General features: G+C 42.9%; 1 protein-coding gene across 1 annotated transcript in view; it reads right to left on the minus strand.

The window, feature by feature from the left end:
- Nucleotides 1-354: 354 nt before the first annotated feature.
- Nucleotides 355-16,448, minus strand: part of LOC140386790 (double C2-like domain-containing protein beta) — a 411,088-nt gene continuing 394,994 nt past the window's right edge. The window contains exon 9 of the mRNA XM_072469489.1: nucleotides 355-15,423. Coding sequence (XP_072325590.1) covers nucleotides 15,287-15,423 — 137 coding nt within the window. The 3' untranslated portion in view covers nucleotides 355-15,286. The remainder of the gene's footprint in view (nucleotides 15,424-16,448) is intronic.

Here is a 16,448-nt window from a genome sequence, read left to right on the forward strand (position 1 = left end):
GTGTGAATCCCAGGAGCGAAGTCTCCCGGCCTCTAATGGCCGCGCTGTGCTGTGGCGAGCTGTCTTTGGGATGCAGCATGTCCTTAAAATTGCAGCTAAAAAGAAGTAGGTCATCCGCATAAAGGGACACTCAATGGTCCACCACTCCCCGACTTACTAGAAGGAGCCAAGTTGAAAGTTTAATAAAACAAACAAAATAGCCACACTTCCCAACATTTGAAATATTCATTCCACAGATACATCCAGATCGGCCAAGAAGTAACTATTTCTCTTGATGCCAACTGCTATTTGCATTATGTTTCCATCATTAGAAATGACGCCAAAATCACAAGAAAAAAAATCACAAGACAACAATTCATGTTCAAATGTCACAGTTTAATTTTTATAGGTAGGCGGAGATACAAAAGTCAGTTATTGTGAGAAGCAATAAAAGATACTTTCAAAGTTGATGCTGCATTCCCCACATTGTAATAAAACAGAATAGTATCAAACATCCGATGTGAAGGTGATTCACAATATTTATCTGCATGCATTACATACAGCTACATAATAACCTGGTAAACTAGAAAGAGAAAATGGAAAAAAATCAACTACATTTTTCATATTTTTAATCCACTGATCAACCTCTAGTCAGAGATTTTACCATGAATGGAACACAGGACCATTGTTTGAGCAGACTATGGTTTGCTGTGTACTGGTATATAATATCAGCATGTAAAGGGAGACAATCAAATCCTTGTAAGTTTACCTTAAATTCTCAAGGCAAACTGGGTCTTTAAGAAATACAAGTTTTTTGGAGCCTTATTAAGTTTTTGAAAAGTCCTTCAGCCTTTTAAAAAAAAAGTTTGACGTGATTTCCATCAACAACATTCAGAATGCAGCAAAGAGCAATAAGCTGTTGACCTCGAACATTCCAGGGAGAGTATAAAAAGACAGTTGTTAAAGGACTGTAAACTCATTAATGGCATTCCAGTATCTTTTAGCTGATGCAATCTCATCCGCCACTCTACCAATGGTTAATACTGCTAATTCCTGGGGGAGACCAATAAACAGGGGACACCAGATAATAGAACAGAGAACAGGAGAGATATGGACAAATCCTTATAGTTACTGCATATAGCAATATGTATATGAATCCACTCAAGATACTAGTTCTACTGCATCCCATATAAATGTCATGAATTCCACCCTTTCTGCAGATCTTTCTGCCCCTCAGGCACCACCACTTACTGCGCTGGCCATGTCCTGATGGACATATCTGACAGAATAGACCTGTAGTAGGCAGTGAGAGAATCAATGAGAGAGAAAAAATCTTCTTGTTCTCACCCTCACCAATCTATCTGTCGCAGAATCATCCATGACCGTGTGAGGTAGTTATGACTGGCACCCAGGCCTTGCAGAGACAAAGAACCACCTTTACGCGGAGGATACCCTGCGTTGTGTTGTGTGGCATTACCACCATGCTAAATGGGTAAGATTTAGAACTGATTTAGCAGCTCACATCTCGGCAGTCTTTCGGTTCTGTGGGCTATGAGCAGCAAAATTGTACTCAACTTCATGGCCCCACATATCTCTGACTCCAGCATTACCATCAAGTCATGGGATGAACCCTGGTTCAATAAGGACTGCAATGAGGAGTGTAAGAAGAGCATGCCTGGGGGTGCCAATCAGGTGAAGCTGCAACACAGGGTTATTTGCATACTAATCAGTGGAGGCAGCATACGATGGGCAGAGCTGAACAATCCCAGAACCCATGCAGTCCTTCCACACCCAGTCGTGAATACTGGTGGACAATTAAACAACTAACTGGAGGAGGAGGCTCAACGATCATCCCCATCTTCAAAAAGAGGGGAGCCCAGCACATCTGTGCGAAAGGCATGGCTGAAGCATTTGCAACAATCTTCAGCCAGAATCTCCGAGTGGATGATTAATCTCGGCCTCTACCTGAGATCCCCAGCATCACAGTTGTCAGTTTTCAGCCAACTCGATTCAGTCCATGTGATATCAGGAACTGGCTGAAGTCACTGGATACAGCAAAGACTATGGACCTCGACAACATCTCAGCTATTGTACCGAAGGCTTGTGCTCCAGAATCCGCTGCACCATTGCTAAGCTGTTCCAGTATAGCCACAACATTGGTATCTGCCTGACAATATAAAAATTACCCAGTTACGCCTTGTTCACAAAAAAACAGGACAAATTCAATCCAGCCAATTATCATCCCATGAGTTCACTCTTTTTAAAAAATAAATTTAGAGTATCCAATTAGTTTTTTCCAATTAAGGGGCAATTTAGCATGGCCAATCCACCTGCCCTGCACATCTTTGGATTGTGGGGGTGAAACCCACGCAGACATGGGGAGATTGTGCAAACTCCACACAGACAGAGCTGGGATTCGAACCTGGGACCTCGGCGCCATGAGGCAGCAGTGCTAACCACTGCACCACCGTGCTGCCCACCCCCATGAGTCTACTCTTAATCATCAGAAAAATGATGGAAGGTCTCATTGACAGTGCTATCAAGCAGCATTTACACTGCAATAACCTGGTCACTCACGCTCAGTTTGAATTCTGTCAGAGCCACTTGGTTCTAGATCTCATGCAGCCGCAGTCCAAATGCGGACAAAAATTCTGTGGGGAAGGGGGATTTTCCACACTAACCTGCTGTGTGTTTCCCGATGGTGGAAGGCAGCCTGACATTGCCGTTGGTCGGTGGTGGGATCTTCTGTTCCTGCCACTGTCAATGTGACTTCCCACTGAACCCATCCCACGCTGCCGGGAAACGGAGGGGTCGATGTGACTGGAAGATCCCGCTGGCAAGATTGACTGGAAAATCCCACCCCATTCAGATTCCAAGAGGTGATGTATGAGTGGTAGCCCTTGACACCGAGGCAGCATTTGACTGGGCAAGGCATCGTGGAGCCCTCGAAAAAACAAAGTCAATGGGAATCAGACAGAAAACTATCTCCTGATTGGAGTCATACCTAGCACAAAGGTAGATAGTTCTGGTTGTATGCAGAATGACTGGCTGGAAAATATTCAAGCTTGGGCTGATAAGTGGCAGGTGTTCACACCACACAGGTTTCAAGCAATGACCATCTCCATTAAGAGAAAATCTAACGATCTTCCCTTGACATTCACCAACACTACCATCACTACCTCCCTCACCATCAATATCCTGGGATAACTGTTGTATATTTGGTTAATCTCAAAGCAGTGCAGAGTTGATATAACTTTCTAAGTGTACAGGAACTTTATTTACAGTGCTTTTTTTTGGAATGCTTTAAAACGTCTACATTGCCTCAGTTCTTAGCTTCTTCTCTCCGTTGTCTGTTTATGCATGAATCTACATGCAGGTCAAAACAATCAAACACAGTGAGCATAGATCAGTTCCCAGACTGTCCTAATCACACAGGATAATTGAACATTACAGGTACCGTTTCTTTTTTAGAAAATATTTTATTGAAGCATTTGTAATCTTCACCGTTTAACACATTAACATTTCTTAAAAGAAAAAAACCCTCGTGGGCCGGCGCACGCAAAAAACCTAAAAAACAATGTCCGCTACTGCCCACGCCCTATTCCCTAATTACCCGTATACTGAGTTCCCGGTCCTTATCTAACACTGCCGTGCCTCCTATTTTCTACCCCCCCCCCCCCTTACTGCTGACGTTCAATTTTCTTTGAAGAAGTCGATGAACGGCTGCCATCTCTGGGCGAACCCCTGGGTTGATCTTCTCAAGGCGAACTTGATTTTTTTCCAGGCTGAGTAACCCAGCCATATCGCTGACCCACACACCTGACCTCGGGGGCTCCGAGTCCCTCCATCCCAGCAAAATCCGTCTCCGGGCCACCAGGGAGAAGGCCAGGGCATCGGCCTCCCTCCACCCTTGGGCCCCCGGACCATCCGATAACCCAAATATTGCCAGTTCTGGGCTCGGGGGTACACTCCCTTCCAGGACTTCTAACATAACGTCCGCAAATCCCTGCCAGAATCCCCTCAACTTCCGACATGCCCAGAACATATGCACATGGTTAGCCGGGCTACCCCCACATTTATCCTCCACCTCCTCAAAGAACCTGCTCATCCGGGCTACCGTCATGTGGGCCCTGTGGACCACTTTGAACTGGATCAGGCTAAGTCTGGCACAGGACGAAGATAAATTAACTCTCTTCAAGGCTTTTTCCCACTTTTCCATTACCAGTTCTCTTCCCAGCACCTCTTCCCACTTCCGCTTCACCTCCCTGATCGGGGCCCCCTCCCACTCCAACAACTCCTTGTATATCCCAGAAATCCTCCCCTCTCCAACCCCAGTTTTTGACAGCACTTTATCCTGCAGTCCCCTCAGGGGGAGGCAAGGGAAGCTTGGAACCTGCCTCCGGACAAAGTCCCGGACCTGAAGATATCGAAACCCATTCCTGCCCAGTAGCTCAAACTCCTCCTCTAGTGCCTTCAAGATCGGAAAGCCCTCCTGGATAAATAAATCCCCAAATCTCTCGATCCATGCCTGCTGCCAACTCCTGAAGCCCCCATCCAGCCTCCCCGGAAGAAACCGGTGATTGTTACAAATCGGAGATCACACTGACGCCCCTCCAATCCCATGTGCTGCCTCCATTTCCCCCATAGCATTAGGGCTGCCACTACCACAGGGCTTGTAGAGCACCGAGCCGGTGAGAAGGGCAGGGGCGCCGTTAGTAAAGCCGCTTCCACTCGCTCCCAGGCTGACCCCAGCCCCACTACCCACTTCCTGACCATCGATATGTTGGCCGCCCAGTAATAATTAATAATGTTCGGGAAGGCCAGGCCCCCCTCTCCGCGACCCCGCTCCAGGAGTGCCCTCTTCCTGACCATCGATTTGTTGGCCGCCCAGTAATTACAGTTACCATTGACCATAAACATAACTGGGCCAGCCATATAAATAATGTGGTTATACGGGTAGGTCAGATTCCAGGATTCTGTGGGGAGCAATTTACCTCCGACTCCTCAAAGTCTGTCCACATCAACAATACACAAATAAGGAGTGTGAATACTCTCCACTTACCCCGATGAGTGCAGCTCCAAAAACACTCAAAAAGCTCAACAACATCCAAGACAAGGTAGCCCGCTTGATCAGCAACCCCACCCCTCTCCCCAATCTGTCACCTTAAATATTCACTCCCTCCAACACTAGCACACAGTGGCAGCAGTGTGTACCATCTATAAGATGCACGGTGCCAACTTGTCAACGCTCCTTCAACAGCACCTTCCAAACCTGTGACCTTTACCAAATAGCCGGGCAAGAGCAGTGGGGAAACCACTTCCTGCAAGCTTTGCTCCAAGCCACATAAGAAGCTAAGAAGAGCCAGGAGGGGACATGAGACGTCTTTGGCAGGTAGGATCAAGGATAACCCTAAAGCTTTCTATAGATATGTCAGGAATAAACAAATGACGTGGGTAAGAGTAGGGCCAGTCAAGGACAGTAGTAGGAAGTTGTGCTTGGAGTCTGAGGCGATAGGAGAGGTGCTTAATGAATTTTTTTGTCAGTATTCACACAGGAAAAAGACAATGTTGTCGAGGAAAATACTGAGATTCAGGCTACTAGACTAGAAGGGCTTGAGGTTCACAAGGAGGTGGTGTTATCTATTTTCACACTTTCCAGAATTGCTAAGTCCCCTGGGCCGGATGGGGTTTATCCTAGGATTCTCTGGGAAGCTAGGGAGGAGATTGCTGAGCCTTTGGCTTTGATCTTTAAGTCATCTTTGTCTACAGGAATAGTGCCAGAAGACTGGAGGATAGCAAATGTTGTCCCCTTGTTCAAGAAGGGGAGTAGAGACAACCCCGGTAACTATAGACCAGTGAGCCTTACTTCTGTTGTGGGCAAAATCTTGGAAAGGTTTATAAGAGATAGGATGTATAATCATCTGGAAAGGAATAATTTGATTAGAGATAGTCAACACGGTTTTGTGAAGGTTAGGTCGTGCCTCACAAACCTTATTGAGTTCTTTGAGAAGGTGACCAAACAGGTGGATAAGGGTAAAGCAGTTGATGTGGTGTCTATGGATTTCAGTAAAGCGTTTGATAAGGTTCCCCACGGTAGGCTACTGCAGAAAATACAGAGGCATGGGATTCATGGTGATTTAGCAGTTTGGATCAGAAATTGGCTAGCTGTAAGAAGACAAAGGGTGGTGGTTGATGGGAAATGTTCAGACTGGAGTCCAGTTACTAGTGGTGTACCACAAGGATCTGTTTTGGGATCACTGCTGGTTGTCATTTTTATAAATGACCTGGAGGAGGGCGTAGAAGGATGGGTGAGTAAATTTGCAGATGACACGAAAGTCGGTGGAGTTGTGGACAGCGCGGACGGATGTTACAAGTAACAGAGGGACATAGATAAGCTGCAGCGCTGAGAGGTGGCAAATGGAGTTTAATGCAGTAAAGTGTGAGGTGATTCATTTTGGAAGGAATAACAGGAAGACAGAGTACTGGGCTAATGGTAAGAATGGGGCAAGTTTAGCACACTGAGCTAAATCGCTGGCTTTGAAAGCAGACAAAGGCAGGCCAGCAGCACGGTTCAATTCCCGTACCAGCCTCCCGAACAGGCGCTGGAATGTGGCGATGAGGGGCTTTTCACAGTAACTTCATTTGAAGCCTACTTGTGACAATAAGCAATTTTCATTTTCATTTCATTCAAGGTTCTTGGCAGTGTGGATGAGCAGAGAGATCTCGGTGTCCATGTACATCAATCCCTGAAAGTTGACACCCAGGTTGAGAGGGTTGTTAAGAAGGCGTACGGTGTGTTAGCTTTTATTGGTAGAGGGATTGAGTTTCGGAGCCATGAGGTCATGTTGCAGCTGTACAAAACTCTGGTGCGGCCGCATTTGGAGTATTGTGTGCAATTCTGGTCGCCGCATTATAGGAAGGATGTGGAAGCATTGGAAAGGGTGCAGAGGAGATTTACCAGAATGTCGCCTGGTATGGAGGGAAGATCTTATGAGGAAAGGCTGAGAGACTTGAGGCTGTTTTAATTAGGGAGAAGAAGGTTAAGAGGTGACTTGATTGAGGCCTACAAGATGATCAGAGGATTGGATAGGGTGGACTGTGAGAGCCTTCTTCCTCGGATGGTGATGTCTAGCATGAGGCGACATAGCTTAAAATTGAGGGGAGATAGATATAAGACAGATGTCAGAGGTAGGTTCTTTACTCGGAGAGTTGTAAGGGCGTGGAATGCCCTGCCTGCAACTGTAGTGGACTCGCCAACACTAAGGGCATTCAAATGGTCATTGGATAGACATATGGACGATAAGGGAATAGTGTCAATGGGCTTTAGAGTGGTTTCACAGGTCGGTGCAACATCGAGGGCCGAAGGGCCTGTACTGCACTGTAATGTTCTATACCATCCTGACTTGGAATTCCTGCCATTCCTTCGCTACCATTTGATCAAAAACCTAGAACTAGCTCACTAACATGGTGGGTGTGCCTACATCAGATGGACTGGAGCAACACAAGATGGCAGCTCACCACCACCTTCTCAAGGGCAATTAGGGATGGGCAATAAATGCTGCCCTTACCAGTGATGCTCATATCCATAAAATAATTGGGGAAACCCATTAGATATTTAAAAAATGCATTATAATTAAAATGGATATATAAAACTAGTCTTTTCACAACGTTGATGTCATATTTAACCCCAAGGTGTGCTCCTCATCATATATTTGTGCTATCATTAAGACCACCTATTCCCACCTCTGTAAAATTGTCCAATTTTGCACCTGTCTCAGCTCAACTTCTGTTAGATCCCTCATTCATGACTTGGATATGTCTAGACTCGACTATTCCAACACATTCCTGATTCCTTTCCCACATTCAAACTTCACTAAACCTGAGGTCACCCAAAACTCTCCTGCCTGTGTCCTTTTTAAACATTTAAAAAAAAATTTCCAATTAAGGTGCAATTTAGTGTGGCCAATCTGCCTACCCTGCAGTTGTTGTTGTGGGGGGTGAGACCCACACAGACACGGGGAGAATGTGCAAACTCCACACACATTGACCTGGGATCGAACCCGGGACCTCGACGCCGTGAGGCAGAAGTGCTAACCACTGCACCACCGTGCCACCCTGCTGCCTGTATCTTACCTGTCACCTAGTCCAGTTCGCCAACCAGCCCTGTGCTTGCTAACCTACATTGGCTCCTGTTCAAGCAACATATTGATATTGAAATTCTCATCATTATTTCCAAATCTCTCCATGGCCTCGTCCCCCTTTACTCCTGTAATTTTCACCAGCCACACAACCGTCCCAAGATATTTGCACTCATCTAATTCTGGCCTCTTCAACATCCCCAAATTTAACCCCTCCACCATTGTTGGCCGCGACTTTGGTTGTCTCGACGTTAAGCTCCGGAGTTCCCTCCCTTCACCTCTCTGCCTCTCTTTCTTGCTTTTCTCCTTTAAAACACTCTTTCAAATATACCTCTTTGACCAAGCTTTTGGGTCATCTGACCTGGTATTGCCTAATGTGGAACGGGGTGTCACACTTCGTCTCATCCTGCTCCTGTGAAGTACCTTTGAATGTTCCTTTACATGAAAGTCACTTCATAAATACAAATTGTCAATTTAAAGTAAAAAGGTTTTAATTTCAAAGGTTGAAACCAAAAATTAACCAAGACATTTTAAAAGTGGAACTTAACTGGAGAAACACAGAAGCCTTTTGTGTCATTCTTTGGTCTCTACGGGTGAGATCTTCCGGCTCTTCACACTGGCAGGATATTCTGGGTCCTGCTGACAGCATACCCCCTGCCACTTGGGTTTCCGGTAGGGTGGAATCAATGGGAAATCCCATTGATAGAGACGGGACCAGAAGATCCCGTTGCCTCCTGCTGCCAAGAAACACACCGCAGAAGGGAGGCCAGGGAATCCTGCCCTATGTTATTTTAAGAATTGAAAATATTTTCCAGCAAACAATTCTGAAAATAACTATCTAGTTTAGATCAACCCTTGAATTTTGCTGCAAAAAAAAAGCTAACCTATACTGACAATAATGATTACCAGTTGGCCTTTATACTCTGGACTACATTCTACCAGGATTTGTGTTGATAACACGGGGAAAACAAAACACAGTAAACACTGTCAAAGTGTTGGTATCTTATAATCCTATTCCATTGTAAGCAACATGGAAAGCAAAAAAAGAAAGTATAGTTGTCTCATTTATTAATAAGGCATTTCAATTAAAATTAATGTTCTGTGATGCACATTTATTTTAAAGATTAGTTTGAAAAGCTGCAATGCACCACGAGGCAATAGAGGGTAAATGCAAGTTTACTGTTGCATTACATGGTCATCTGTTCCACACAAGGTTAAATTGAATAGCTGTATTGAGGACAATCAAGGAATTGTGTGTCACAAACAGTAGAAAGTGTTAAAATGAACCTTTGGCATAACATATGTCTCTTCCACTCAGGAAGGTTGGCTGATTATCAACAAAATAGATATGTGTATTATAGAACAATAACCTGTAGTGCAAGGCTCATTTACAGAAAATATATGATTAACTGCCAAACAGATTAAGGGCTTATGGAAGTTAACACTTCATGCAGGATGTACTGTTGCGAGCATTACTCTAAACATGTTAATGGCCTTAATAACCCACAAAATATTTTCAAACTGGAATGTTTCTTGCTTGTTGCGTTGCAAGTTAGTACAATAATAGCAGCCAAACAAGCTTCATGCACAATAATTGAAATCCATACAAAATTCAGATTCTTAAAAAGCATAAAGAGTTCATCTTCAATCCACGTTCTGAACATTCAACATGGTTTTGTTATTAATTGCGCAAGTAGGTAGTATATAAAAGTCCAAATATTTAAATATCATTTTTTGACACTTAAGGTTTTTGTGATGTGAGTTTTAAACGAGACCTCAAAAATGCAATATCTGCAATGTTTTATCTTGTGTACATTTAGTTAGTTTCAAATACTGAGCAGTATGCATCATAGCACTTTAAATAGCCATACATTTTTAATTACAAAGGGTGCAACAATTATTCATGCCGCACAAACATAATGCACTCGAGAGTTCCTGAAATTAAATTCAATGCAAGTGATTACCATTCTTTCTGACCAATAATTTTATACGGCCCTAGTATTCAGATGGTAGAGTCGGACAAATTGCTGCATTTTCATGTTCAATTACCATCACAATAGAACCAGGACCTAAGACCCTTCAGGTGAGATTTAGTGTGTGTTATTTGAGGGAATGAAAGAGCCATAGATGTGGACCATTAATTGGCCAATGCCGTGGATTCCTTTCCTCAGTTTTAATGTAGTTTATTATCACCATTAGTAAGGGTAAATTATTTTTAGTATTCACAGATCCCAAGGAAGAAATTCAAATGATTAAATTGAATTGGTTCTTTGTCGTTTACAAACTGTATTAAAGATGAGTCATGGGTTTATGAGATTGTGTGTACTTTAATAATAGCCTGAGATTGTAGAGACTATTGGATTTATTGAAAACTTAAACCTGAAGTGTATCAATTGTGATATTGAAAGATTTCCAGAATGTTCTTACACCTGCTGTCCCACCTCCTTTCACGAATGGAAATCAATGTAGAAACTTGAGACACTTCAGATAACAGCTGCAGCCTCAGATATGGTTTCCTGATAGCAATTGTTTTGCCTCTTCTAATGTTTTAAATCTTCAGGCAGAATCTTCTATTTGAACCAAATATTAAGAGTCATGGTAATGTCAGGTGCATTTTCTCTTTTTTCCTGAGATAGACTGCCAGAAATGTTAATATTGTTTTCCGTGCATTCCAACAAGACCCAACTTTATTTTTTTTACCCATTAGGAAGGATGTAGGGGTTATTTTCACCTGCTGATGTCACTCAGTTCTAAATCTTTAACAACTGGTGCAAATCATATATTAATCACTCTAGGTCACAATTAGCAAACTGTTAACAACAATGAATTATTTTGATTTGCATAATTAAACATTGCTTTCGGTGTAAGGTTAGATGGGAAAGGGATGGGAAAGATGGGGATGAGAAATTGCAAAGGAATGATGATGGTTAAAGATGACATACATTTCTCAACGCTTTGTTGAGTCTTACAAGGCATCTTCATGCAGTAGAAGCATTTTGCAAAGCCCAGAGCCAAAGGAATAAGAATTTGCAAGCCAATGTGAAGTGATTTGCAGTCAAGGTGCTGTATAAAGCTGTAATCAAATATGGAGCAGAACAGCACTAGTTTGATAGCTGCTGACGTGGAGAAGATGTTCCATGAGATGGTTGCAAGGACAGTTGCCACACCATGGAGTCATCCCAATAGATCACCGCTGCAATCTTCCTGCAAGAAAGATGACCTTTCATCAAAACTGGGAAAAATTAGAGATGTAATAGGTTTTAAGCGAGGAGTGGGTGGGACAAGGACAAAGGAAGGTCTACGACAGGTAGGTATACAGGAAAGATTGTATGAGCCAAAGGGAATAGTGATGGGGAGAGAAAAGAAACAGAGAAAGAAAATGTGTGCCAAAAGCAGATGTAGTGCTATCCCTTTTCAGCATTCTGAAGGGACTGTTCCCCCTGTCATATCCTGATTCACCCCTCATTAACCCCAACATGTCATCGCCTTTGCACGACACCTTTCTTCGCAAACGCAGGAGATGTAACACTTGCCCCTTTTTACATCCTCTCGCTTCACTATCTAAGGCTCCAAACATCCCTTCCAAGAGAAGCAGCAATTTACTTGCATTTCTTTCAATTTAGGCCACTATATTCGCTGCTCACAATGTTGTCTCCTCAACATTGGGGAGGCCAAACACAGATTGAGTGGCTACTTCGCAGAACACTTCCATTCAATTCAAGCTTCCTGTGACCTGCCATTCTTCACTTTGTCCTCACACTGACATCTCTGTCCTTGGCCTGCAGCATTGTCCCAGTGCAGCTTGAGAAACAGCACCTTGTCTTCAGTTTAGGCACTTCATGCTCCTTTGGAACTCCGCATTCAACAATTTCAAACCGTAAACTCTGTCCCCCAATTTGTTTCCTTTGCATGTTTTGGTTTTTCACCCTTTTTTTGCTTTCAGACAGTAGCACACCTGTAGGCACATCTTTTGTTTCTTTTCTTGCTCCATCGCCATTCCATTTTGCTCTCTAAGACTCTACCTCTTCCATCAGCCAATCTCTCCTGTCTTCCATCCTATCACAGGCTTTTCTTTGTTCTCGCCCCACCCACCCCCTGCTCATAACCTACTTCAGCTCTGACATTTCCCAGTTCCGATGAAAGGTCATTGACCAGTCCATAGATGATACCTGACATGTTGAGCATTTCCAGCACGTTCTCTTTTTATTTCAGGTTTCCAGCATCTGCGGTATTTTGCTTTTCAGTTAGGTTGTGTTAGTTATTGTTAACCCTCTTTAATTAAATGGCAGCAAATGCATGACCTGCAGTGAGGAGGTTCAATTAAGGAAGCAACATTGTGGGGAATTCAGGTACGTGCATGATTTCCTTTGCGAATAGGAGCTTCTGTAGGCATGCATCAAATATTCTTTGAATCACAGCATCAATAAGGAATGAAGGCAGATTCACTTTTGGGTGTAACTGGTTCTCAGAACTCTATTAAAAGGTTTTATTTATTTTTTATGGAGAGGTGCTGGCATAGTGGTATTGTCACTGGACTAGCAATCCAGAGACCCAGAGTAGTGCTCTGGGATCCCAGGTTCAAATACCGCCACAGCAGAGGGAGAAATTAAATTTAATCGATTATCATAAAAACCCATCTGGTTCACTGATGTCCTTTAGGGTTACAGGTTCGACTCCCGGTCACTGTGTCTATGCGGAGTCCGCACATTCTCCCTGTGTCTGCGTGGGTTTCCTCCGGGTGCCTCCCACAAGTCCCAAAAGACGTACTGTTCGGTAAGTTGGACATTCTGAATTCTCCCTCTGCACCGGAATGTGGCGACTAGGGGTTTTTCGCAGTAACTTCATTGTAGTGTTAATGTAAGCCTACTTGTGATAATAAAGATTAAATTTTAAAAAGTGTTTTTGTTCCAAATTATTAAATCAGCACACCCAAAATTGATATAATTGTTGTAATCATGTACCTAACACTGGGCAGGGATAGATGTGTTAGTGTCTTGCCATCTTTGGAATTATGTCAGTTCACAAGTTAATATGATGGATCTGGGGTGAGAGTTGCTTCTTCTTGCGAAGCCCGACAGCTACTTTGATTTCCTTCCTAAATTTTAGGTGATTTTTGATTTGAATTATTTTGGGCTTGGAAGGAGAGTACAGCAAAAGGCCAAAATGTCAGCAAATCCATCAAATAAAGCCAAATAATAGGTTTTCTGAAAGTGTTCAAAACTGCTCCTGGAAAATAAATCAAGTGTTTATGTAACAGTGTAGGCGGCAATTCAGAAGTAATTCGTTGGATGTGAAGTTTGATGATATGGCCTGAGGATGTGAAAAGCATTCAATAAAGGTGAATTATTTCTTGTTTTCTGTATTTTGGCATGTCATTTGTGAAGCTTTGTCATCTGTTGGTCAACCCAGTTTTGGAGCTGCCTCTGCTGGGGAAGTGGTGGTGTAGTGTCACTGGACTAGTAATCCAGAGAACCAGGCTAATTCTCTGGGGAACATGGGTTCAAATCCCACCACATTTGGAGCATAAATCTAGTCTCAGTAACAGTAATGAATACCAAGAAACAATCATCATTTGTTGTGAAAAATAAACCATCTGGTTCACTAATGTCCCTTTTCGGGAAGGAAACCTGCCCATCCTTCTGTGGTCCGGCCGACATGTGACTCCAGATCCACAGCAATGTGATTGATTCTTAACTGCGCCCTGAAATGGTCTGGCAAGCCACACAGTTCAAGAGAATATTAGGGAGGTGCTACAAATGCTGGCCTTGCCAGCGACACCCACATCCAATGAAGGAATAAAGGAACTCTTTGGTGAAAGTTTGAGAGCACTGATTGTTGGAAATATTCTTTGCCTGTGCACCGGGCTTGGACTAGGTGCATGTGGCCTGGGAACAGGTTGGTGTAATTCCAAGGAAACATTGAGCCAAACATGCAGCCTACACTTACAGCTGACAGCAACATCTCCCAACAACTCTGCAGACATGGTCTAGGAGAGGGGGGCCAGGGAAGCATATTTTCTCAGCCATGAGGATCCCAGAAGAGAGTTCAAACTGATAAAATCATAAAGAGTGAGTGAGCCAAAATCATAGAACTGTAAAGCATTGAAGGAAGTGTGAGGACATGAGATAAAGATGAATTATTTCTTTATTTATGTATTGGACTGCTGTTGGCTCTTGAAAAGAGCTTTCCAATTCGTCCCACTCCCTAACTCCTTTACTATATTCCTGCTAATATGAACTATTATATTCCAGATGCTGAGTTATTAACTCGTTCGTTCAATAAAGGGCTTGATGGGTTACAAGTGGTAACTGAAAGCAGTCTTGTGTTGTGGATTTCCACTGGAAGTAGGATTCATTGAAGTGACCCATTAATAGTGAACCATGGAGCTACGGAACAATGGAGAATTATTCACTCCCTGCGCCCGATTTAAACATAGGCTTTCAAAGATCTAGTCCTCCTGTTTAAGTTCTAGTGATGAAAACACAACAATAAAATGCGAACCGTGCTACATTGATTTTGCATGTGCCGTTTTCAGCTTCCTGTCAAACTTGTCAATTTTATTTTGGAATATTGACAAGCTTTACCTAAAACAGGTAATTAAAGCCGGTGGAACATTGGCCACCATTATGGGCATCATTCTCCAGTACTGTATCAAAAGTACTTTATTTCTCCAAAATAATACTAAATGCAGGAGGGAACCCATTCCTTTGTGCTTCTTCTTTTAGAACTGATTCGTTTCTGCAATAGAGAGGATAGCTTATATTTAAATACTTCAGACATTTTTACTTTTGTAGTAATAAAAATTAAACATCCCATAACAGTAAATAATTTGCTTGGCCTGGGTCACTAAAAGTATCAAGCATCAAAAATGGATAATTCCTGGTGTTACGCCAGTTATAAAAAGTCATCCAAAGGTACAGATCTGGTATTTATCCCAAGTGCTCAGATACACAAATGCATGTAAACATGTACATAAGCCAATATGTAAGCCACAAGATTACCAGGCAAAGTTAGGTATCTGTAAAGAGGCCTAGAGAGTGTTGGTTCTGAAACGAAAAGTGCAAAAGGCCCGACCTTTCTGCGACAGTTCTTTATGTCTGCTCTCGGAGAGAGAACCTCACTTGTCATGTGCTGAGTTGCAGAGCAGGATTCGCAATTGTCATCTGGCATCAATCACTGAGAATAGATCCTGGGAGTTCATTGGTCAGTGTGTGCCAGCGCTCAATTTTCTTGTCTTTGCTCTTCAGACAGTCAAACCAGTGCTTTAAACGTTCACCTTTTGCATTAATTCCAAGCGTCACCCCACCTAAACAGAACATTTATCAGGGCTGTTATCTATTTCCTTCAAATTAACTATTTAAAATTATGCAAATTTTTCTTTGCAAAGAAAAGGGAAAAATAGTCTAATTAACCAGAAGAGTTTGAAATGGAAAATATACAGGATTCAAAATCCACATCATCATAATCTTAGAACAAAGTGAAATTATTCCAATCCCCATTAAAAAAATCCACAAAGGTACAATCATCCAAAGATATTTTTCAGATTACATATGTCGTTAATATTTTGCATCAATATTTCAGAACGTTTAGTTTTAATATTTCTTGTATAGGTTCCATCAGCATTGTCCAGTTCCTCTGCAGAGCTGTCCCCACTGTTTATTAATTGTATTCAAGTGGTGGGCATTAGAGGGAATTCACCTATGCTCTTATAAATAGGAGCAGATTGAAAATGTGGCTGCTGTGTTAGGAAGGGCAAGTTTGTAATGTGCATTTCTGTAAATAAAAGCTTATAAAATTGTTTAAAGATTGGCTCTAGTTAAGGGCGGCATGGTGGCGCAGTGGTTAGCACTGCTGCCTCACGGCGCCAAGGACCCGGGTTCGATCCCGGCTCTGGGTCACCGTCCGTGTGGAGATTGCACATTCTCCCCCCCGTCTGCTTGGGTCTCATCCCCACAACCCAAAGATGTGCAGGTCAGGTGGATTGGCCATGCTGAATTGGTCCTTAACTGGGGGAAAAAAGAATTTAAATTGATAAAAAAAGATTGGCTCCAATTATATCCTTCACCACATGGGTTCTCTGATGTAGGACAAGTTACCTGTATATTACTGGGATATCACCAATAACGAAGGTAGCAGGTATTGTTAACTGAGGAGACGAATTGTAGAAATCTATTTTGTCACCCAGGATAAAACCTACAAATTACCAGTGCACAAAGAAAATACTTCAAGGATCTAAATCAATGGACAAGTGGCATTGGATGCACAATATGGCATCCAACTGCTTATGCAAATCCTTGTGATCCTGCAGTGCTACGTGGAAGGAAGGACGGA

This window comes from Scyliorhinus torazame, chromosome 12, assembly GCF_047496885.1.
Source record: "Scyliorhinus torazame isolate Kashiwa2021f chromosome 12, sScyTor2.1, whole genome shotgun sequence".
In the NCBI taxonomy this organism is placed as follows: Eukaryota; Metazoa; Chordata; class Chondrichthyes; order Carcharhiniformes; family Scyliorhinidae; genus Scyliorhinus; species Scyliorhinus torazame.